At 37.8% G+C, this 19,441-nt stretch overlaps 2 protein-coding genes and 2 pseudogenes across 6 annotated transcripts; 1 reads left to right on the top strand and 3 right to left on the bottom strand.

Annotated features, from left to right (window-relative positions):
- Window positions 1-466: 466 nt before the first annotated feature.
- LOC141829809 (serine/threonine-protein phosphatase PP-X isozyme 2-like) lies at window positions 467-1,535 on the bottom strand (annotated as a pseudogene).
- A 478-nt stretch (window positions 1,536-2,013) lies between these two features.
- LOC141829181 (DNA topoisomerase 1 beta-like) lies at window positions 2,014-9,143 on the bottom strand. The gene is made up of 16 exons (XM_074716597.1): window positions 8,785-9,143; window positions 6,825-8,132; window positions 6,432-6,626; window positions 5,788-5,868; window positions 5,457-5,516; window positions 5,244-5,338; window positions 4,957-5,113; window positions 4,669-4,794; window positions 4,152-4,232; window positions 3,993-4,083; window positions 3,761-3,915; window positions 3,243-3,311; window positions 3,075-3,164; window positions 2,878-2,981; window positions 2,633-2,801; window positions 2,014-2,483 (listed from the first exon to the last, which is right to left on the bottom strand). Exons 2-16 carry the CDS (start codon window positions 8,091-8,093, stop codon window positions 2,415-2,417), a joined length of 2,811 nt encoding a protein of 936 aa, XP_074572698.1. The 5' UTR covers window positions 8,094-8,132; window positions 8,785-9,143; the 3' UTR covers window positions 2,014-2,414.
- Window positions 9,144-10,573: 1,430 nt separating this feature from the next.
- On the top strand, window positions 10,574-12,165 carry LOC141829583 (zinc finger A20 and AN1 domain-containing stress-associated protein 4-like). Of its 5 annotated transcripts, none has more exons than XM_074717095.1 (3): window positions 10,574-10,613; window positions 10,918-10,978; window positions 11,484-12,165. In XM_074717095.1, exon 3 carries the CDS (start codon window positions 11,496-11,498, stop codon window positions 11,991-11,993), a length of 498 nt encoding a protein of 165 aa, XP_074573196.1. In that variant the 5' UTR covers window positions 10,574-10,613; window positions 10,918-10,978; window positions 11,484-11,495; the 3' UTR covers window positions 11,994-12,165. The 5 variants fall into 5 exon arrangements, with proteins under 5 accessions (XP_074573196.1, XP_074573194.1, XP_074573198.1 ...); XM_074717093.1 differs by lacking the exon at window positions 10,574-10,613 and adding an exon at window positions 10,734-10,795; XM_074717097.1 differs by lacking the exon at window positions 10,574-10,613 and adding an exon at window positions 10,737-10,806.
- Window positions 12,166-12,544: 379 nt separating this feature from the next.
- On the bottom strand, window positions 12,545-18,837 carry LOC141829621 (transcription factor bHLH48-like; annotated as a pseudogene).
- Window positions 18,838-19,441: the final 604 nt, after the last annotated feature.

Raw genomic sequence — 19,441 nt, 5'->3', positions numbered from 1 at the left:
TTGAAACTTGATCTGTGAACAGCATCCAACATTGAGCAACAGTTCCATGGTCTTTCATCCTGGTCCTATAGCCCCAGTGCACACATTAATGGGGTGAAGTCCTAAGACGACAAAAGGCAAAGGCTTCAACATGTTTTACATCTAGTACCATCATTTCTTATTCTACAAAGTTTATTTGGCTTTCATTGATTGAAATTATACAAACATTTTTTTCCAGTTTGTGATGAAGTTGATTGCAGGGAAGAGCGTACAATATTCATGTAAATGAGAGCAATAGACACAGCATTACCTTTGGAAAGTAGAAATTGCTTAGCAAAATTTGAATAAAAGGTGAGGCAAAAAAACAAACGAATTCTAGTATGTGAAAAAGTTAGGAAGCTTAAAAAAAATGCATGTTAGCTGCATCAATTTTATGTCAGAAACTCATAGGTTGCTTACTTGATTAATAGAAGCATCTATAAGCAATTTAAGCGTACCTGTAGCAGTAATTTGGAGAGGACCAGACTGTTACAATCTGGTTATTGAACATCCATTTGTATCCTCTACAACATTTCCTCCAAACAAAAAGCCTGCACCCCTCGGACTTAGCCACCAGCCATCAACATCTTCTGGGTCTGACCATAGAAGATCACACATAGCTCCATCATGAGGTACTTCTTGCTTGCGACCAATTGTTCTTATCTGTAAAACAGATCATTAATCAAATTACAGTCGAAAAATCTGATCTGACAGACATGAGCACACAAGAAACTGACCTGATCTAAGGTTGTTACAGCCATGGACACTAAATAGTTTGTTTTCAATCAATGCTGACAGACTAAAAAATGGCATGAGTAATAAAAATAATACTAGCAGTCTCTGATGAATTACTAACAATTTATGATTCAAATATTACCTCAAGTACTCAAAAATATCTGTGCAATATCTCCATGCATTCACAGAACCATATTTGCAGAGACATTCATCATAGAATCCATATACCTAGTCAGAAGGAACATAGTCGACTTGTAAAACAGAACTAGAATTCATGGAAACCACTATAGTTCTTTAAGATCCTGAACCTGTGTGATCTGTCGGTTTTCATGGTTCCCTCGAATTAGAGTTATCCGATCTGGATACCTAACCTACAGAAATATATTGAAAGTTGAGTAGCAAGAATGGTAAAAACAATTGGCACTAGGCAAACAGAAATATGCTGTCTATATTCTCAGACCAAGTCAAACAGAAGTTGGCAGCTCATTATCAGCACAAGATAACTGCAAATTGTACAGCAGCGGAGACCTGGTGGAAAACGGAGTAGGCTAAAGCGAACCCATTGAGGAAAACAATATCACAGAAGAGGAAACGAAGGGGAGGCGAACAACATGGATCTAATTAGGGTTCCATACCGTGACGGGAGCATCCACTCTCTGCACATTGCTCTCCTCGACGAGGATCTCCATAGCCTTGAGGCACAGCGCCTTCACCTCCGACTCCGACTCCTTCAGCGGCTCACATCTCTTCAGCCACTCGATTTGGCGGTCCAGATCCGACATCTCCCCTCGCCGCCGTCGCCTCTACCTCCGATTCCTCCTACCCTCTCGTCGAGCATCGATGGACGCAGTCGCGCACACCGCCAACGAAAGCGGAGAAAGCCGCGGGAAACAAACACAATTTTGTAAGTACCTTATTATGCTCACTGCATTCTAAACCCGATCCGTCAAATGAAGGATCCGGATCCGAACTGGATACCCCAAAGTGTTGATGGAGCCTACTGCAGTTGACCGCAACGAAAAAAAATATTATCTCAACTTCGCCGAGATTCAAACTCTTATCCTCTTCTACAATTCTATCCTCTTTTACAATTCTGTTCTATTATAATCAATTCAACTATACCCTATGAGTAATAACTCAATCATCCATCAATAAAGAATGATGAGCAATTCAGAAGTTCAATCAACTAGAATCCTGACTAAAAAACCAAATTACCTGGAAATAGCGTTCAATCGCAAGATAAAAGCGAGGAGAACTATGTTTTCATAAACACAACTAAATTTTTATTAATGTCCATCTTAATAATTGAAATCAGCTAAAGAACATCTTTGAAGAGTTTCCACTAAAGTCACATTCTAATGACAATAACATCATCCTCGCTAGCATCGACTGCGTTTTGGTGCCTGGAAGAACCAAAGCCAAGGCAACATGTTCATCTCACTTTAGATATTTGATGTGCATATACGGAAATACAAACTTGAGTTCTCTGATAATTTGAATCGAAAAACATGTGTAGCGAACTATTCTTCTAGACTTCTCTGCGAGTCTCTTGGAGAACAAACTAGCAAACTAGCAAGATTGATGGAAGTTCCTTGAATCTGAAAATTGAATGGCTTGAAAGTTTGTCTACTGGGTGTATGAATCGAGCAGGGCAAAGATTACTAGAATCTGAAGTTGGGATCAACGTCCATTGACCATGCAAATTTCGCTAGTAGTGATTTGTTGAATATCTGGAAAGACAGGCAAGCCAAATATTAGAAAACACGACGAAATGGCGTCGCATTGCTATCAATAGAGTAGACTATAAGACACTAATTTTAACCATGGAAAGCTTGCTTCATGCATGCGATGCTCTGGAAAAAAGTAGGAAGCTGTGTACCTTCTCAATTGGAACTTCGTGTCTCTTGCACCATGCTACTGATATTCTCGGATCTAGGTAATTGATTTTTGATGTTCCAAGTGCAACTGTTTTCAGATCCTCTTTTATTTGTTTATCAATTTCCATTTTTTCGATCTTCGCATCAATCTGAGCAATCTTCTTTCCAATCCTGCAAGTTGAGATGCATCAGATATTTGTACTTCAAAACAGAGAGTGCAAATTCAACAATTCAGTAAGTTGGTTACGCTTCGGGGGCCAAGTTTTTCTTCGTCTTTCCTTCTTTATCTTTGAGTGGAGGCTTCCCTTTCCTAGCCCTGTTCAGGTCCACTGTCAATTCCTCCCTTTGTGCCTGTTTACAGCCCATTGGTATACTTGAGGAAAATCGTGGAGAAACTATACATAAATTTTTGAGTAATTTACTGAAGAACCAAAAACTTCAGACCTTCAAATCATTTATCTTTTCATTCAACTTAGACATCTGATTTTCATGAGACTTTGAGACACTGCGCTGATGGTTACAGATAATTGCAACCTGTATCGGAACACAAACTATTGGTCATGATCATGACTCAATGCTAAAGAATGAAAAAAGAACAAGAACAAAAATTACTTCTTTGTTTGCATGCTGATAGACTGCAATTTTCTCAGGTGCAGTGCCATCCTTAGTTTCCTTATTTAACTGCCATCGTGATGAAAATAGCTAATAAGTCATCCTGATATGGCTTATCTAGGAAACTGTATCATGATTTTATTGATGAAAGTATTAAAGGATCCTGAAAAAATGGCACACATATCAATCCATAAAGGTATAATAGCACTAGAAAAAAAATTCGATTTGCACGAATGCTTAAACATGTCCCAACCATAGAATGTAGTATGTTCATGAAAATATGTTTATCACCCCAAAATATCTTACAGGTGTTTTTTTCATGCTGCCAACTGTTTTGAAAACATCATCATTGTTCTTTAATAATCGAAACTTGAACGATATGTAACTGTAGAATTCATGAAGTACCATGCTAACCATAATTTAAAGCAGGTTAAACAAAATAGCTGATGGAGACTGTAAAACCATGAGCATACAGGACTGAAAATCAACATAAACTATGGTCTCAGTTTCTCACTTACTATAACATCCAATGTAATAGAAGCGTTGTATGTACGGAAAACTTTTGCAGTAAGTCCGGGCATGAGTTCCTTGAGATGCGTGTTGAGTTTGCTTGTGTCCAACAAGTCAAACAGATCGTCACTCTTGTCTTTCTTACCACCATTACTCCTTTTAGCTAACAAAATACAATGTATCCTTGATAACATAAGGTTGATAGAAACTTGGCTAACAAAAATTTTGCAGTTGTCTCACCGGTTTGAAAATCACCAATTGCTTTATAGACAGGTGGTTCAACCTCCACAGTGTTCAAGTATCGAATAGAATCTTTACCTAAGAAGTCAAACTAGAGAAATCAAAATGTTAAGACCATTCCGCAAAAAGATGAGAAACTGTGTACATGAGAGATTCAACCTTCAGCTTATTTGGAGGGACCAGCTCGACATTCTCCACCTTTAAAGTACAGCAACCAACGGTATCAGCCTCATCATCATCCTGTATAACAATTTTCATACGAAAAGGGATAATCAGCTAACACTTGCCATACAAAGTAATTCTAATCAACCGTCCTGCAATAATATATACACCTAGGAAACAACTAAATGCCATGAAAATTTAATGTGACAACATAGTTAAACTTGGAATTATAGCAAGCATTTCAGTGTATGAACATAAATAATATTGAAGGTTTCATCAACTTATCTAACAGTAAAAAGAAAAACAAAATCCAACTAGTATGCATGCAATAATGAAAATAGTCAAAATAGTGTCATCTCATTTGAAGCCAGACAGTTGAAGCTAACAGAATTGAGAAATAGAAGGAAAAGAGAAGCAAAATTTAAAAATTTACAAAAAACACAACAGGAGGAGAGAAAAAATACACACATAAACAAACAAAGAACCTAGTTAAACTTTGATGTTGAATTGGTACCTTTTCATTGCCAGCCCTAAGTGCTAGCTTATCAATAAGATAAGTTGCCACTGCAATTTGTCGCTTGGTTGGATCTTTACTATTGAAATCTCTTGTATAGTTTGCACGGATATTTTGTATATAATCCTGCAATATAAACAGCATGATATGAAAATAATGCAAGAATATCTGATGGTGTAAAATGAAGACTATTCGAACAACCATAGCGAGTTGCATTTTATGTTCATGGAGCAGTGTGCAGGTCAAAACTCATGCAGCTAGTAAATTCAAGGGAAAAGTAGCTGTTACCTTCAGCAGCCTGGCTTTCTCATACTTCTCTTTATCACTTTGCCCTTTTAATGAACTACTTGCTGCCAGAAAAACATACTTGAATTCTTTTGGATTGATTGGATCATTCCAGAATGCCAACCACGTGACAGTGTTATCATGTTTTATTTCTTTCCATCTGGCAAGTAATCAAATGTTGATATAAGAATGATCTTATGTATGTGCAATTTTACCCTCACAAACTGTAACTCGTTTGATCTGGTCTGGTGCAAGCTAAATTAAACTTTTAGTCTCTTAAATTATGTTACCTTTCACCAGGTATTGGGCATTCTGGAATCAATGCATCTTTCCCTATGTTGATTGTAATATCTCTTGGCCTAATTCTCTTTTTCAACTTGCCCATCTATAATCACGGCAAGCCAACAGTAGTTCAGCAGTATAAAAGGATGACTTGAAATTTTAAATTGACCCAGACAGCTAGAAACAACTAAATTAGATATGAAAATTCAAGGGAGTGTGACCTTTGGATGCTCTCCTCGGCCTCGGAATAATCCTGGAGGTTCGACTCTGAAGTTCCCAACCTAAAACACAATAGTGGTCAGCAAAAAATAAAAGAGAACACATGGTTACAACTTGTAAAATATGCATTGCTAGTATTTAGTATATAACACTGGAACAAAGTTTATGGAGGTGTTCAAATGATGTACGGAAAAACCATGAATGATATATGAGTTGACCTCTACAAGAGTTATAAAGCTGGGTGAAATTAGTAAGCTTTTTTCTGTCAATCCAGCATAAAACTGGTTACCTATTAGGTTGATCACACAAATAAAACTAAGCATTAAAACTAACCTTCTCTTTCACACCATCAACAATAGCCCACATGTATTTCTCCTCTTGTTTCAATTTTTCTTCCTTTGCAAACTTCTTTTCCTGCATTAGATGCATAGATACATAGTTATTCCTACTTGACAAGAAAAAGAATACAAGTGAACAAAAAATCAAATAAATTATTGCCAAACTACTACTGAGTTTGTTCCTTACAATAATATCTTTTCTAATTCTTATAAACTATAACAACGAAAACATTAAGTTTATTACAAACATGATCCAGTAGTAAGCAAAAGCAGAATGACAGCCACTAGTCACATTATTGTAAGTAGCTCCACCCAATGATATTCTTGTATTCTATCCTATCCACGTACATTATCATGCCAAGTTATAGTAGAAAATTAAAGAAATGACATCTTTGCAATCCAAGGATATCTAATCAGTTATGGAGTATGAATTAGGGCAAATGACAATACAAAAATAAGTGAAGATGAAAGTTTGTACAAATTTCTTGTTCTATCAGCACCAGTCACAATAAGATAAATAGAATGAGCCCATATTTGGTACATATTAATGCAAGAACCAAATGGATAAAACATTGTGCTTATGTGTTCTGTCTGATAAAATAATTGCCATAATTTTGTGGACATTTCAGTGTAATTTACCTCAGAAGTCATTTGCTTCTTCTTCTCCTTCTCATTTAGATGCCACTCATATATTGGGGTAAAATCACATAGCTCGAAATTCTTAATGATGTGATTTTTACCAAGTACAAGTCGCCAGTCATGCATAAAGTTTTCAATAAATTGCTTTTTGCTAGCATAATCTGTGTCCTTCATAACAGCAAACATTGTTGCAACCTACAGCCAGGGAGTTCCCATATGTTAAAGAAAAAGAGGCTTCAGTTCATGATTCACAAAAGGTCTGGAGTTTGACAAGGAAATAATACTTTCTTTTAAAGAGTGCGATAGAATACAATTGTTGTATGAAGTAAAACAATACTAGAGAAAGAATTATAATCCTCAAACAAGAAGTAATACAACCATCTTAAACCAAACCTCCTCTTGTTCAGGTGTCAAATCAACTGGCTGTCCCTTATATAGCATTTTAACCCCATGAGGCTTGTAAGGAGGAGGAAATATAACACCGTTGTGCTCCAAGGTAGTCCATTTCTGCCCCCCACCAGAACCCGGGGGCATCTTCAATGACTTGGAAAATTTAGAATCCTTCATCTTTTTCTTCATTTTAATGTTGCTCTTCTTGAGTGATGAGCTGGTAGTTTTGTGCGATGCATGCTTGCTGATTGATGCACTGTTAGAAGACACTGGTTTTTTCATTCTTTGTGCAATTGGTAAGTGATCATTATCATCTGTTTTACTTTCTTTCTTTACAAAACCTTCCTGTTTAACCTTCACAGAAGATGAAGAATCTGAAAGTTTTGATTTCTTAATCGATGAAGAATCTGCAGGATTGGCACCAGAAAGGGGCCGCTTTTGTCCACCTTTGACAGAGTTCACATCACTGCTTTTGTCCTTCTTGTCAGAACCATTTAATTTCAACTTGGAAGATGACTTCTCAGCTCCAATGGAGTCTTTCATAGATGAACCACCAATTGCCTTGGACTGAAACCTGGAAAGAAGTGGTTTTTCATCTTCTGAGTCATCAGATTCTTCTTTGGTCTTCGAAGTTAATTTCACAGATGGAGGTGAAGTAGGCTTTGTACTTTGAGAAGCCTTCGCAACCTGGAATGAGGCACTTCTGTTGACTACACCTGATGAAGCGTATTTCAAACTCAATGGTTTATCATCATCAGAATTCTCAGTTTTTATGTTTGACTTGCTCAAATTCATCTTTCCAGCACTTCCACTTGTAAAGTTGTCCTCTTTAGAATGCATGCTTATTTTCTCTGCTTCCATGGAACTTTTTTTCTGAACAGCTGCAGATGTTGAATTAAGTGTATAGCTTAATGGTTTATCATCATCTGAATCAGATAATCCATCCTTAGGTTTCGGACTCACATCATTGGTTATTAATTTATTGTGGGATGCAGGTTGCAAAGATCCCACATTTGGGCGAGCCAAAGGAGGCTTCTCACTAGATGCCTTAGGGAGTAACTTAACACTTTCCAAATTTGAGCTCTCACCATTCCGAGCAATTTGGTTAGAAACGAGATTAGAGCTGGGATCTTTTTGAGTATCAGCCTTCTTTGAAGTAGAGCTCGAGTGACTTTGCTTTGATGAAGAGTTTGCCCTCCTAAAAACAATAGGTGCATCATCATCTTCTTCACTGTCATTCATAACTGGATTGATGCAACCATGAACCGACATTAGCTATATCTTAGTTTGACCAAGTAGATCAGGTTCTACCTGAAATACACAAAAAGATTTAGAAGGCTAAACATCAGGTAGGGAAGATGACATCAGCATCCATGATACGAAGTGAAAGAAATTTTGCAATCTTTTCCGGCATGACAAGAAGTTAAGGTTGGATCAGTAAATAGATAAATGAATCAGTAGTATGGTTGCTACTCAATTTACATGTTTTTTTTGTCATATTTCCAGCTGACATGTATAATTCTGAAGTATTGCTGGCTCAAGATTAAGAATATGCGACCAAAGTTTTCATGCATCACGTCAATCACAGGGAGGAAATTTGAATCTAAATCTTAAAACCTCACAAATTTTTCACTCAGAATACCGCATTCAACCATTTTTCATTGGTTAGTGTACTCTAAAACGAATCCTTACCATGATATGAATGTTATTGTAACATATGCATTTTTTACAAGCAAGGTGAACAACCAGAGCCTAATAATGACACCTATAACCACCAGGTCGACTCTCAACCACGACACCATACTCGAACAAATGAACAAAACATGAAACGCAGCGCGCGCAACTCTACATCAATCCTGAAAAAAAAAAAATCTTCACCGTGGAGCAGCAAATCCGCACAAAGCAAATTGAAACCAGCTAAAAATGCATAAACCCAATCAACAATATACTATTTTTAGCATACCGATGGAACGGAGACCGGCAAACTCAGCGCAAATTGTGGTCTTTTGGAGGAGCAAACTGTCTTCTTTCAGGCGGAACCTGGGATGACGCGGATAGGCAAAAGGAAAGGAAACAGTAGCAAATTCCGAGGTGCGATTACTGCGGCCGTTTAGGATTTATAAGTCGAGGAACCGGTTAGGGTTTTGACGAGTAATGCCCCAGCTTGCCTCTGGTCCCTCACTCGCTCCCTCAGATTCTATCTCTTATTGCTCTTTGCGTCCGAAATCTACATCGATTTCGGTGCTTATTTTTGCTGCGCGATGAACAAATCGGTGTCGATCGGCTGGCCGCCGCCGCGTTTATTCGCCCTCGCCTGCCTTTCCTCCGCAGCACTGAACGAAGCTCTTCATCCGTGTATTTTGGATGATTAAAACTTGCAGATAAACCCTTCATTTTCATGAATTGTTTACACAGATAATTTCTCTTTCACCAACTAAAGTTTGATGTTTTCGTTTACTCCCTATAGTTTAAAAATTAAATTTAATAAAGTTTTGAGGTTAACTATAATTTTTTTAAAAATTAAAATTAAAAGCTTCCCTTATTTTTATTATGGTTAAAGTGGCATTCCATTTTTTAAAATTATTAAAATTATATCCTATCCATAAAAGTACTTTTATTTTTAATATTATTAAAATAGCTATGACTTTATAATGTAATTTAAAATTTCAGTCATAATTATCATCTATAATAAGTAATAATTGTAATTAAATAACGATTAACAATAAAAATTATTAAAATGATATTTTATTTTTGATCATGGTCATAATCTTTATCGATTTTAAGGTTCTCTTATAAGTACCAATAAGAATTTAAGTATATTCCTCACGTACAAGTTCAATATTTCTATCTCATAAATTTTATTCAATTTTTTACTTTCACAAATACCGTCGTAACTTAAGCATCATATCATAGAGACATTATCAAATAACTCCAACATCTTCTTTGGTAGGCACGTGTTAGGTTGCACCATTAGGTTGAATCATGAAGCATAACTTTCAGAGTGTAGTTGAGTTAGTTACAACGGAACAGAATTATTAAAGTGGATGATGGTTGAATCTCGACGAAGTCGAGACAATGTCCTCCCCGTCGGAACCACCTATAGCTTTTCAATTTACCTGCTCACAAATGGTCATGAGACCAATCGTGTGAAACTGTTGGGTGACGGATTTCATCTTTTGTTAAAATGAAGCATAGGTCATCTTGGAGCATAATTGAGTTGATTATTATAAAACAGATTTACTGAAGTGGCCAAGAGTTAAATCTCAATAAAATCGAGACAATGTCCTCCCTATAGGGATCAACTATAATTTTTCGATTTACCTCTTCATAAATGATCGTAAGATCGTTGGAACGATGGATTTTTAAAAATTATTTTATTATCGATATCAACTTAGTATCCACCTCCATATATAATTAATTTCTTTATATCATTTTTTTAATGAATAAAATAATTTTTATATTCTTTCTTGATAAATAATTTATATTTTGACAATAATTACTTTTTAGAAACTATTATAATTTAATTTTTAAAATAAAATTTAACGTTTCCTCCTTTAAAAAAAAATAATGACGAGAATAATTGCATTCATAAATATATGCAAGTAAAGTATTTTCTTTTTTAACAATATTTTTTTTCTTAACTAGGCGCTCCCATAAAGAATCCTATACGTGAATTCCTATCACTGTCCATCCATCATGAATCCTTCGTCCGCCATTCGTACTGACAAGATGTGACATTCTCTCCGGGAGTAGCAATCGACGGTGGATGGAGATTCTCGCGTAGAAAATACGGTGAAGGCGGATTCCGCTAGGACGGCGATGGTCGCATCGGCGTCGATTTATCGGCGAATCGGAAGAACAAAAAAAAATATGATAATAACTTTTAGACTCCAAATTCCCATTCCTCATTTCTTCTTCTCTCATCTCTACTTTTCGTCCTCGATTCCACGATTTCAAGGCGATTTTGGATTTGAGTATCAATTCTGTTTGTTATTGCGAAATCTTCCCCTCTTTTTCGTACGATAGATGACGATTTGATGTTCGATTGCTAACTCGCCCTTCTGCTTTTCTTCCTTTTTTTTTTTTCTGATCGCAGGTAGTATTTGGCCGGGGAAGATCGTCATAGTCTAATCGCGACGAAGGTCGATTCGAAAAAGGTCCGTTTTATTTAACGAAGATAAAATTTTCCCCCCGAATTTTCATATCGTGTAAAGTTACTTTTTGAAGATTTGTTTTTATTTAGTCTTGAGCATATGCTCGTGACTTTCGAAGCTATATATCTTTTGTTTAAGCTTAGCTATTTGGTTGTTTCTCACGGAAAAGTAGAGAAATCTGAAGGATTCGAGTTTTTCCAATTTTAATAATGTTCGATTCAATTTGATTTGGTTGTTTGAAGATATAGGTTTATGCTATGCTTGGTAAGATCTCTTATCCTTTTCTGTTCCCTCACTGTTAGATTGAATTAGACTCTGTTCTTTCCTCCCCTTTTGAGAAGAAAGTTTGTTTGTTTTTTCCAGTTCTCAGACTGCAACTCGTAGTTTTCCTGATTTAGGATCTCAATTCTCAGGCTGCAACTTTTTGCTGACAGATAGAACACTTTTGCTCCCATCCTTGAATCTGAATTTGATTTTGCTAGAGCTAATAAATGGTTATATAATGCAGGTTAAGGAAGCAATGGAGCACGAGGAAACTGGTTGCCGAGCCCAGGAAAGACCGATCCTCTGCATCAACAACTGTGGCTTCTTCGGAACTGCTTCGACCATGAACATGTGCTCCAAGTGCCACAAGGATATGATTCTGAAGCTGGAGCAAGCCAAGTTGGCACAATCCTCTATCGACAGCCTCATCGGCAGCTGCAGCAGCAGCAGCAGCAGTGGCAAAGATCATGCCATTTCCCGTAAAGATGCTGATGTAGATGGCTCTGAACAGCCACCCGATGACTCAGGAGCTGCTGTTGTAGCAAAGGCCAAGGTAGGAAGTTCAAACAGGTGCGACGCTTGCAGGAAGCGGGTTGGTCTCACCGGCTTTAGCTGCCGCTGCGGCGATGTTTTCTGTGCGACGCATCGCTATTCGGATAAGCACGACTGCCGATTTGACTACCGGCGGGAAGCACAGGAGGCCATTGCCAAGGCAAACCCTGTCGTCAAGGCTGAGAAGCTCGATAAGATTTGAGAATTATGGCTGAACAGGAAGGAATGCGTTCTGTGGTCATGATACGCATAAGGCTTTAATTTCTTCCTCAATTCCTCCGGTATGCGATCTTGTAATTCTATCTTATGCTGGTGTTGTGCTGCTCGTTTGATATCACTAGTTGCATGGTTACATTGGATGACTGGCAGTAAAAGATCAAACAATTTTTCGTAGATTAATAAACCAATTCCCTGTTATCAACAATCAAATGTTATCGCTAAGATCTTGAGTTTAAAATCTATCTTATTCAACAAATAAAGATTCGAGAGCTTTCACTATATATATATATATATATTATTATGTGAACAGAATAATCAAAGTGGATGATGTAAAGTTGTTAAGGTCTTGGTTCCAACTTGCTATGCATATGTTAGCCAAAAACTATGTTGAATAAATCTTCAACGCACAGGGCTCGAGTTTAAAAGTCATTCTCAGCTTAGTCCACTAGATTAAAAGTCTTCAACACAGATATGGAAGTTTAAAATAGGTAGATTGATAGCATAAATAAATATGCTGCTTGAATATATGGGGGCATTACAGCCTTCATAATTAAGCACAATACAATCAGGAATTAGAGGAGCATACTTGGCTCAGTTTTCTGAATTGATTACAATCGTTACGTCAATTAGAGCCTAATTACAGATGTTATATCAGAAATAGGAGAGAGCTGATGATATTTCGGTTTAGAGTTCCGTCTTCGATTGGCTCGCGTTCAGAGGCGCTACAAAGAGAAACGTATATACAAACAACTTGAAATGACAAAGGAAATATATAGATATGATTAAGATTCAACAAAAGCACGTCAACTATTTGTTAAATGAAAAACCTCTTACTTGTCATGTATATTTTAAGAATTCAATTGAAAATGTGTGGGAAAAAAAGGAATTTTATCATATGTGAGCATAAATGTTCCTAAACACATGGCCACCTTTTAGTTAAGATTAATACTAACTTGTTAGACAGAGGTAATCGACATGAACGAATTATCTAAAATGTACTGGTTATTTTTTTATGAGACTGTAATAGTTGAGGTACCTTGACCGAGGGTATAGAAATATGACTGCAAAATGTTACCACCATGAACCAAGGGTAGCGTCAAAATGATGACCCAAAAGCAGTCATCTTTGCAGAACTATATGATGATGTATGTGAATGAATGATTTAGTTTAGCTTCTCATCCCTTCAACTACGATTTTGTTGAGAGTGAGTGACTCAGCATGCAACAATTATTGCAAGTAATTAAAGAACATTACACAAAAGCCAGCTTTACCTACATTTATTTAATCGGTGTAATGATACCTATAAAACCAATATATTATAAGTCAGTCTGAAGTAGCCAGAATGATGCTTGGACTTTCAGTATGCATGTCAGAATATGGATAATTTAATAAGCATAGGAAAGGGATTCTATCTTTAACCTTGGAGACAACTGCATAAGTATCCTATCTCTGGCCAAATCTGGATGAAAGGGATCTTTTATCTAAAGTTATGGCCCACAACAGTAGTCTCCTAGTTGTTTTGCACTAGGACTGCCGTTGATGCCAGCTAGGACAAGACAAGCCAAGGTGAGATGTAAAGACACTATTTACCATGTGTCACAGTCTGTGATAGCCAAGGCAAAGCAAGAAGGAAACTTATCAGCTAGCAAAGTTTGAAAGTCGCAAAATGACAAGGTCAAATACCATTTCTCCATATAAAGAAGCACACGAATCAACTAAGCATGAACTGTACCGCCAGTGAATTACGCGCTAGAGTAGAATTTATGAGACCAACTTTTTTCTTCCACGGCAGAAGGCCGTCAGAAGAAGAGTGAGAGAGAGAGAGAGAGAGAGAGTTGTAGAGGAAATCTACATGGTGAGGGGACCAATGGGACCAGATTGGAATAAGTAAAGCAGCTGTGGCGCATTGCAGCAGGCAGATTAGACCAGAGGAGGTCCCTCCTTGCCTGAAGCAATTATTAATAGCGCTGGGTCCTCTGCGATGCCATACGGCAGTCAGCATTTCCGATCCCCAAGAAACGGATCTCGTAGCAAAGGAAAATAAATCATTGGAAAAAAAGGTGCGCATTTAAGTTTGAGGAAAAACAAATATTTTAGCCCCCTGTACAGCGACACTCTACCTACTTTTTTTTATGATTTTACTTCATATAGAATGATAACAAATGCAGCTTAATTTGTCCCTAAAGTTTTATTAATATTAAAATCCTCAATAATAGATATCATAATAAAATCTAGGAGCCGTTTGGCAATTGGATTAGTTAATTCAAAGTAGTCATAGAGTAGTTATGAGTGATTAATGCAACAGTAGCGGAGGAGAGATTACCTGAATTGGCGCTATCATAGCCAAAGAGGGAGGTCCCGGTCCCGGGGTCCCGGGGAAGAGAAGGGCATTGTGATGCGGCGTTGCATCCCTCTCCCACGCCATGGATGATTGTTGAGGGCAGAGGAGGTCGCGGTGCCAGACCTGGTACTGCCGCGGCAGTAGTAGTCGTCGTACGTCTTCGCCTGCAGTGGCGGAATCCGGTGACCACGGAGCAGGATCCCAAGCCAACGCTGCTCTTCCGTTAGCAGCAGCAGCAGGCAGCAGCGCCAGGTTCGCACTGCCAACATCGCAGTATACGTGAAAGAACATAAATGCGAAGCCATTCGCAAATTACGTACAGCTCTCGTACGTGGACGGTGGACCACCCGTAAACAACGAGGGGCCGTACGCCGGTGCATGCATTTAACAATACTACTGACTGTGTGCCACAAGGGAGAAAAAGAATATAGGGTTGGTGGCTGGCCGCTTTTAATTGTGGAGCGTTGCAGTCAATTATTGTAGGTGAAAAAAAAAACAAGGACAATTCTAGATTGTCCTGTAAAAATACCTATTTAACTTAACAGTCGTACACCTACAATTGTGAGGGAATTTAAAATTGAATTTATGATTAACTATAATGTATTACAGTACAATTTAATAACACTTTCTAAATATAATTATATAATAATATTTTAACATTACAGTTGGGTAACAATTAAGAATTATAAATATTCAACTTAAATTTTACACATGGTCACTAAATAACTTTTATTATACAATTTAATAGCACCCACTGAATAATTCAATAATATCTAAATAATAACTTAATACCACATAGGAGTTCTAACATAGACAGTAATTCAAATTTTATAAGCAAGGGAAAAAGTATTCATTCATACAAACAAAAGTGGAGTTGCATCCTAACTCAATCCTTTAAAATAACCATTTTAGACTTTTTGATGTTTGAAAATAAAAGTTTAGTTATTAAATATTACCACAAATTTATTTAGAAATTAGTCTGTGATACTTTTTTTTAATAAAAAATAAAGTTAAATAATACAGGAAAGTTGGACTGATAAATATCATTCGTAAAAGAGCTATTGGAAAATGCTCTTAAAATTTCATCTTTTATAAATAATTGGAGTCTTACCTGAGCCGATAAAAAGTTGTCCAGGAAGCTAAGATCGATGCACGGATTGACTGCAGCTAGTCTCATCGACAGGAACTGAGAATAAACAGTAAGATAGTGAAAATTTTGTTTTTTGATTAAATATAAAGAAATTTTCATTTACATTGCCCTTTATGATACTTTTAAGTTTGTAAAAAAATAAAAATGAATTAGTCTTATTCTTAATGATTTCTCTGTCACATGTTGCACATGTAACCATAAATTAAAAATATATTTGCTAAATTAATTTAAAATAGTTAAATTAATTGAGTAGAATAAAAATAAATTTTTATTTCATAAAGGGTAAGATCTTACACTATAAAAAAAATGAGATAAAAATGTAAAAAAATATTAGACCTATGAGTGAGAAATATTATTTTTTCAATTCAAATTTGTTTGAAAATGATCATAAGATTTAAACAATTTAAGAATAAGATTGAAGGGCAGAAGGGCTTAAAAAACAGAACAACTCAACAAGCAAATATAACTGAAATTATAATTTTATTTATTCAGCTTCTTACACACACCATTAATATGGATTAACAGTGTCCTCTTTATTAATGTTAACGGAGGAGCTGATATTTTACTTTCATTTTATAATAATTATAGGAGATAAAAAAAAGTAACATTTTAAAGCATAGATTATAGGAGATAAAATTAGAAGAAAAAAATAAATGTAAAATGGTAAAGTAAAATTTTCTTGCGGATATACCGTTCATTAAAGCATAAATTTGGGACTGGCAAACAACTGTATAGACAGTGAAGAACGGTACCTCAACTTGCCTTTGCAAGGACTGTACGTGGTTGATGATTTCATCAAGAACTAAAGCTGTACCTGTTATCTGCGTCACAAAGACAGATCGGAGAATCAATTCATCTACAGTACACTTTCAAGAACGCGTGCATTCCAAAAGGTTAAGCAATAATTTGTTTGTTAGTTTCAGCCAAAAGATTGTGTGCAATCCTGAAGAAGATCCATGTTCAGTAGCTGTAACAATACAAAATTTTAACGCTAAGTGTCAGAATTTTAAATATGCATGAGCTACTTGAATTTTAGTTTCAGCTGGGAGGATTAATTAGCTTTTTATTAATTAATCATCGATGGTAGAGTAAGGCCCTCCACAGAATTCTTGTTTCTAGTGTGACAGCGAATGCATTTTGTAATGGAAACAAAAATAAAAATAAATGCATATGATATTAACAAACGAGCACATCAGTTTGCGCAACTGGTACAGTAGTAAAATGGGTGCATATGAACACCCTTTAGGGAAAGCTCAATAAAAGGCGCTACACCTAACTTTCGTTCCATTTAAAATATTGATTTGCTAAATGAAACCTACATATAATCAAAAGTGTTCGATAGACATGGAACATGTGAAAATTAGCAATCATGGAGAGCTTCTATAGCGAGGGACCATAAAAGTGTTTTTTTCTCTCTAATATTTATATATTATGATGGTAATGACTTGTGTTCTTTGTAATCCATGTCATATTGATGTTGCAAGCTTATATATAGCTGTACCCGTTCCGTCTATCTCAAATATAGACTTGCGTGATAGGGCACTCGACCTCACTAATCACATCATGTCTCTGTCCCCCCTAAACTTTGCCTGCAATGGACGCCTGGACCATCACTTTGGTTCCGTCCTCTTCAATTCACCCGAGGGCACCAAGTTGCAGCAACCCCATGCAAATCAATCACTGTACATGGCTCTGCTGCAGGATGGAATCGATTCACATACCAACAAATAAACCCAAAACAAAAACTGGATGTGGGATTAGACACCTAATTACAATAGCAATGCCGGATCATTATGGAAGGAAAATGCCCAAATGAATCCGACCAAGTTTGGCCCAGTCAAAGGACAGACAGTGTAGCTTGCAAAAGCAAGCCGACAAGATGTTTGATGGGCCAAACTACATCCCCTATCACTGGCTCCAGGCAAATCAATGCCACCCCACTCCCTCATCTGCTAACTTTTTTCCTACAAAAAGGTCAAGAATCGACCTTTTATGCGTAACAAGGAAGTAATTTGCAAAATTGATTGCGTAAGGAACGCTAAAAGCTTTGAGCCTATCGATGTCATCCAAGTTTAATTAGAATGCCAATTAAGGAACTAGTACAATCAAATACCGGGAATGATTGAGAAAATTACCAACCTTGCTGCAACCGGGGACCAGCTCTTGCAGAAGCTTCATCCGCGCATTTATTTTCTCCCTTCGAGCCTATCAAATGTAAACAAATAGGATTAGTGATAATCCCACAGTTAAATGAAGTATTTTAGTCGTTAATTAATTGAGTAGCAGTGGTCTAGTTGAGTACCCGCTCTGCTAAGCTGTGGCTATCGGTTGCTTGTCCTCGGCGAGCGCGGACGTGAACGTAGGGTAGCTTGTTGCCGGTGGTGTCTTCCTCCGTCGCCGTGGCCTTGGTTGGGTCATTTTTCTCTTCGGTCTTCTTGATTTTTTTTGCTGTCCCCCTCGCCTTTGTTCCAAAATAGGGAAATGTCTCAGGGAGTTGGCTTCGTTGAAGGTCGATTAATTTACATACCTTGCTCTTCTCGCACGCCCCTTTCGTCTTCGCTGGCGATCTCTTCTTCTTCGGTAAGGGGAGAAGGGGGACGGAAGAGGGCGAATCGGGGTCCAGCTGTTCCACCTTCAGCCGCGGTGAGATGCCTCCGCCGGAGCTCGAAGCGGGGGACTCCTCGGATGCGAAGACAGAAAACCTCGCTGTGCTCTCGACGAGAACAGCGTTGGAAGGGAAGGTGGGGGAGCAACCGAGAGGAAGGCGGACCTCCCTCGCCGAGCGGTCGCCTCCAAGCTGGAGTCGCGACATCTCGGCGACGCCAGCAGGGGAGGAAGCCGCCGCAGTGTGGTCATGCTCGTTGAGGAGCTCCGCGGCCTGGTTGCTGGAGAGGCCAAGAAGCGCGGTGAACGAGCTCCCATTAGAAGCCTCGAAGTTAGGGTGGACGATCAGACTCTGGATCTCTTCCTCGAAGCGGAGGGACTCCGCGATCTCCGCCGCGCAGGTGCCGGAACTCCCCGATCCGACGCCCGAGATCTGCGGAGCCTCAACCGATTCCATTAAAACCTAAGCCAATCGCCTCGATCGCAGCACAATTGCCAGTTCCCGCCGAAGAACGCCACTGGAAACCCCTAAATCGAACCGATCGATCCCGATTCCCGCAGCGTTCTCTCGATCCAGCCCTAGAGCGGCTCCAGGAAGCGACCAATTGAACTATCTCGAATGGAAACTCGTCAAATGGGCTCGAAGTCTGGAAGCAGCGAAGTGGGCATGGGCAGAGTTATATAGAGAGCTCCACCATGGCCGTCGTCAAGGAGATCGATTTCTTTGTAATATTGTCTATGTAATTTCATGGCGCTCATAACGGAATGGAAACCGACCTGCTTTGAAAGCAACGCGCTGGGACCGTACAAATACACATCCATTCTGGAAAACGGAGTCGCGCGAGTCGGGTCACCGTCGGTGATCCAAATGACATCCTCTTCCTACAAAGTTTCCAAAGTACTCTTCGTCTTCGTTAGAGCAGTAGAGGATTCGAGGGCATATATCTTCGGTGATTGACGCATACGAATCTCACCGGCAGAACGCCGTTGATGGGCCCATATATATAATTTTACACTCACTGTAATTGCATATTTGTAAAAATATTTTATGATCGATATTTAAAAAATAAATTTATCATAGCAGAAAATGCAAGAATATAATTGGATATAAAATTATATTTTATATAAAATATTTTTTGTTTATAAATAGCACAGTGAAAGCCTATGGGCTTTTATATTAAACATTATAATTTTCCTAACTTTATTATTAGACCTTTCTTGATATGATTTTGACACATAGTTTCTTAAATATACTTATCTTTGTAAATTAGTTGCGATCTCTTTACATTCTATTCAACGATTAATTAAGTAAATTAGTTATCAAACCAAAATAACA

This window comes from Curcuma longa, chromosome 5, assembly GCF_044706935.1.
Source record: "Curcuma longa cultivar G26 ecotype Majalengka, Jawa Barat chromosome 5, ITB_CL_G26_1.1, whole genome shotgun sequence".
Taxonomy (NCBI): domain Eukaryota; kingdom Viridiplantae; phylum Streptophyta; class Magnoliopsida; order Zingiberales; family Zingiberaceae; genus Curcuma; species Curcuma longa.
This window is presented reverse-complemented; position numbering and strand designations above follow the sequence as displayed.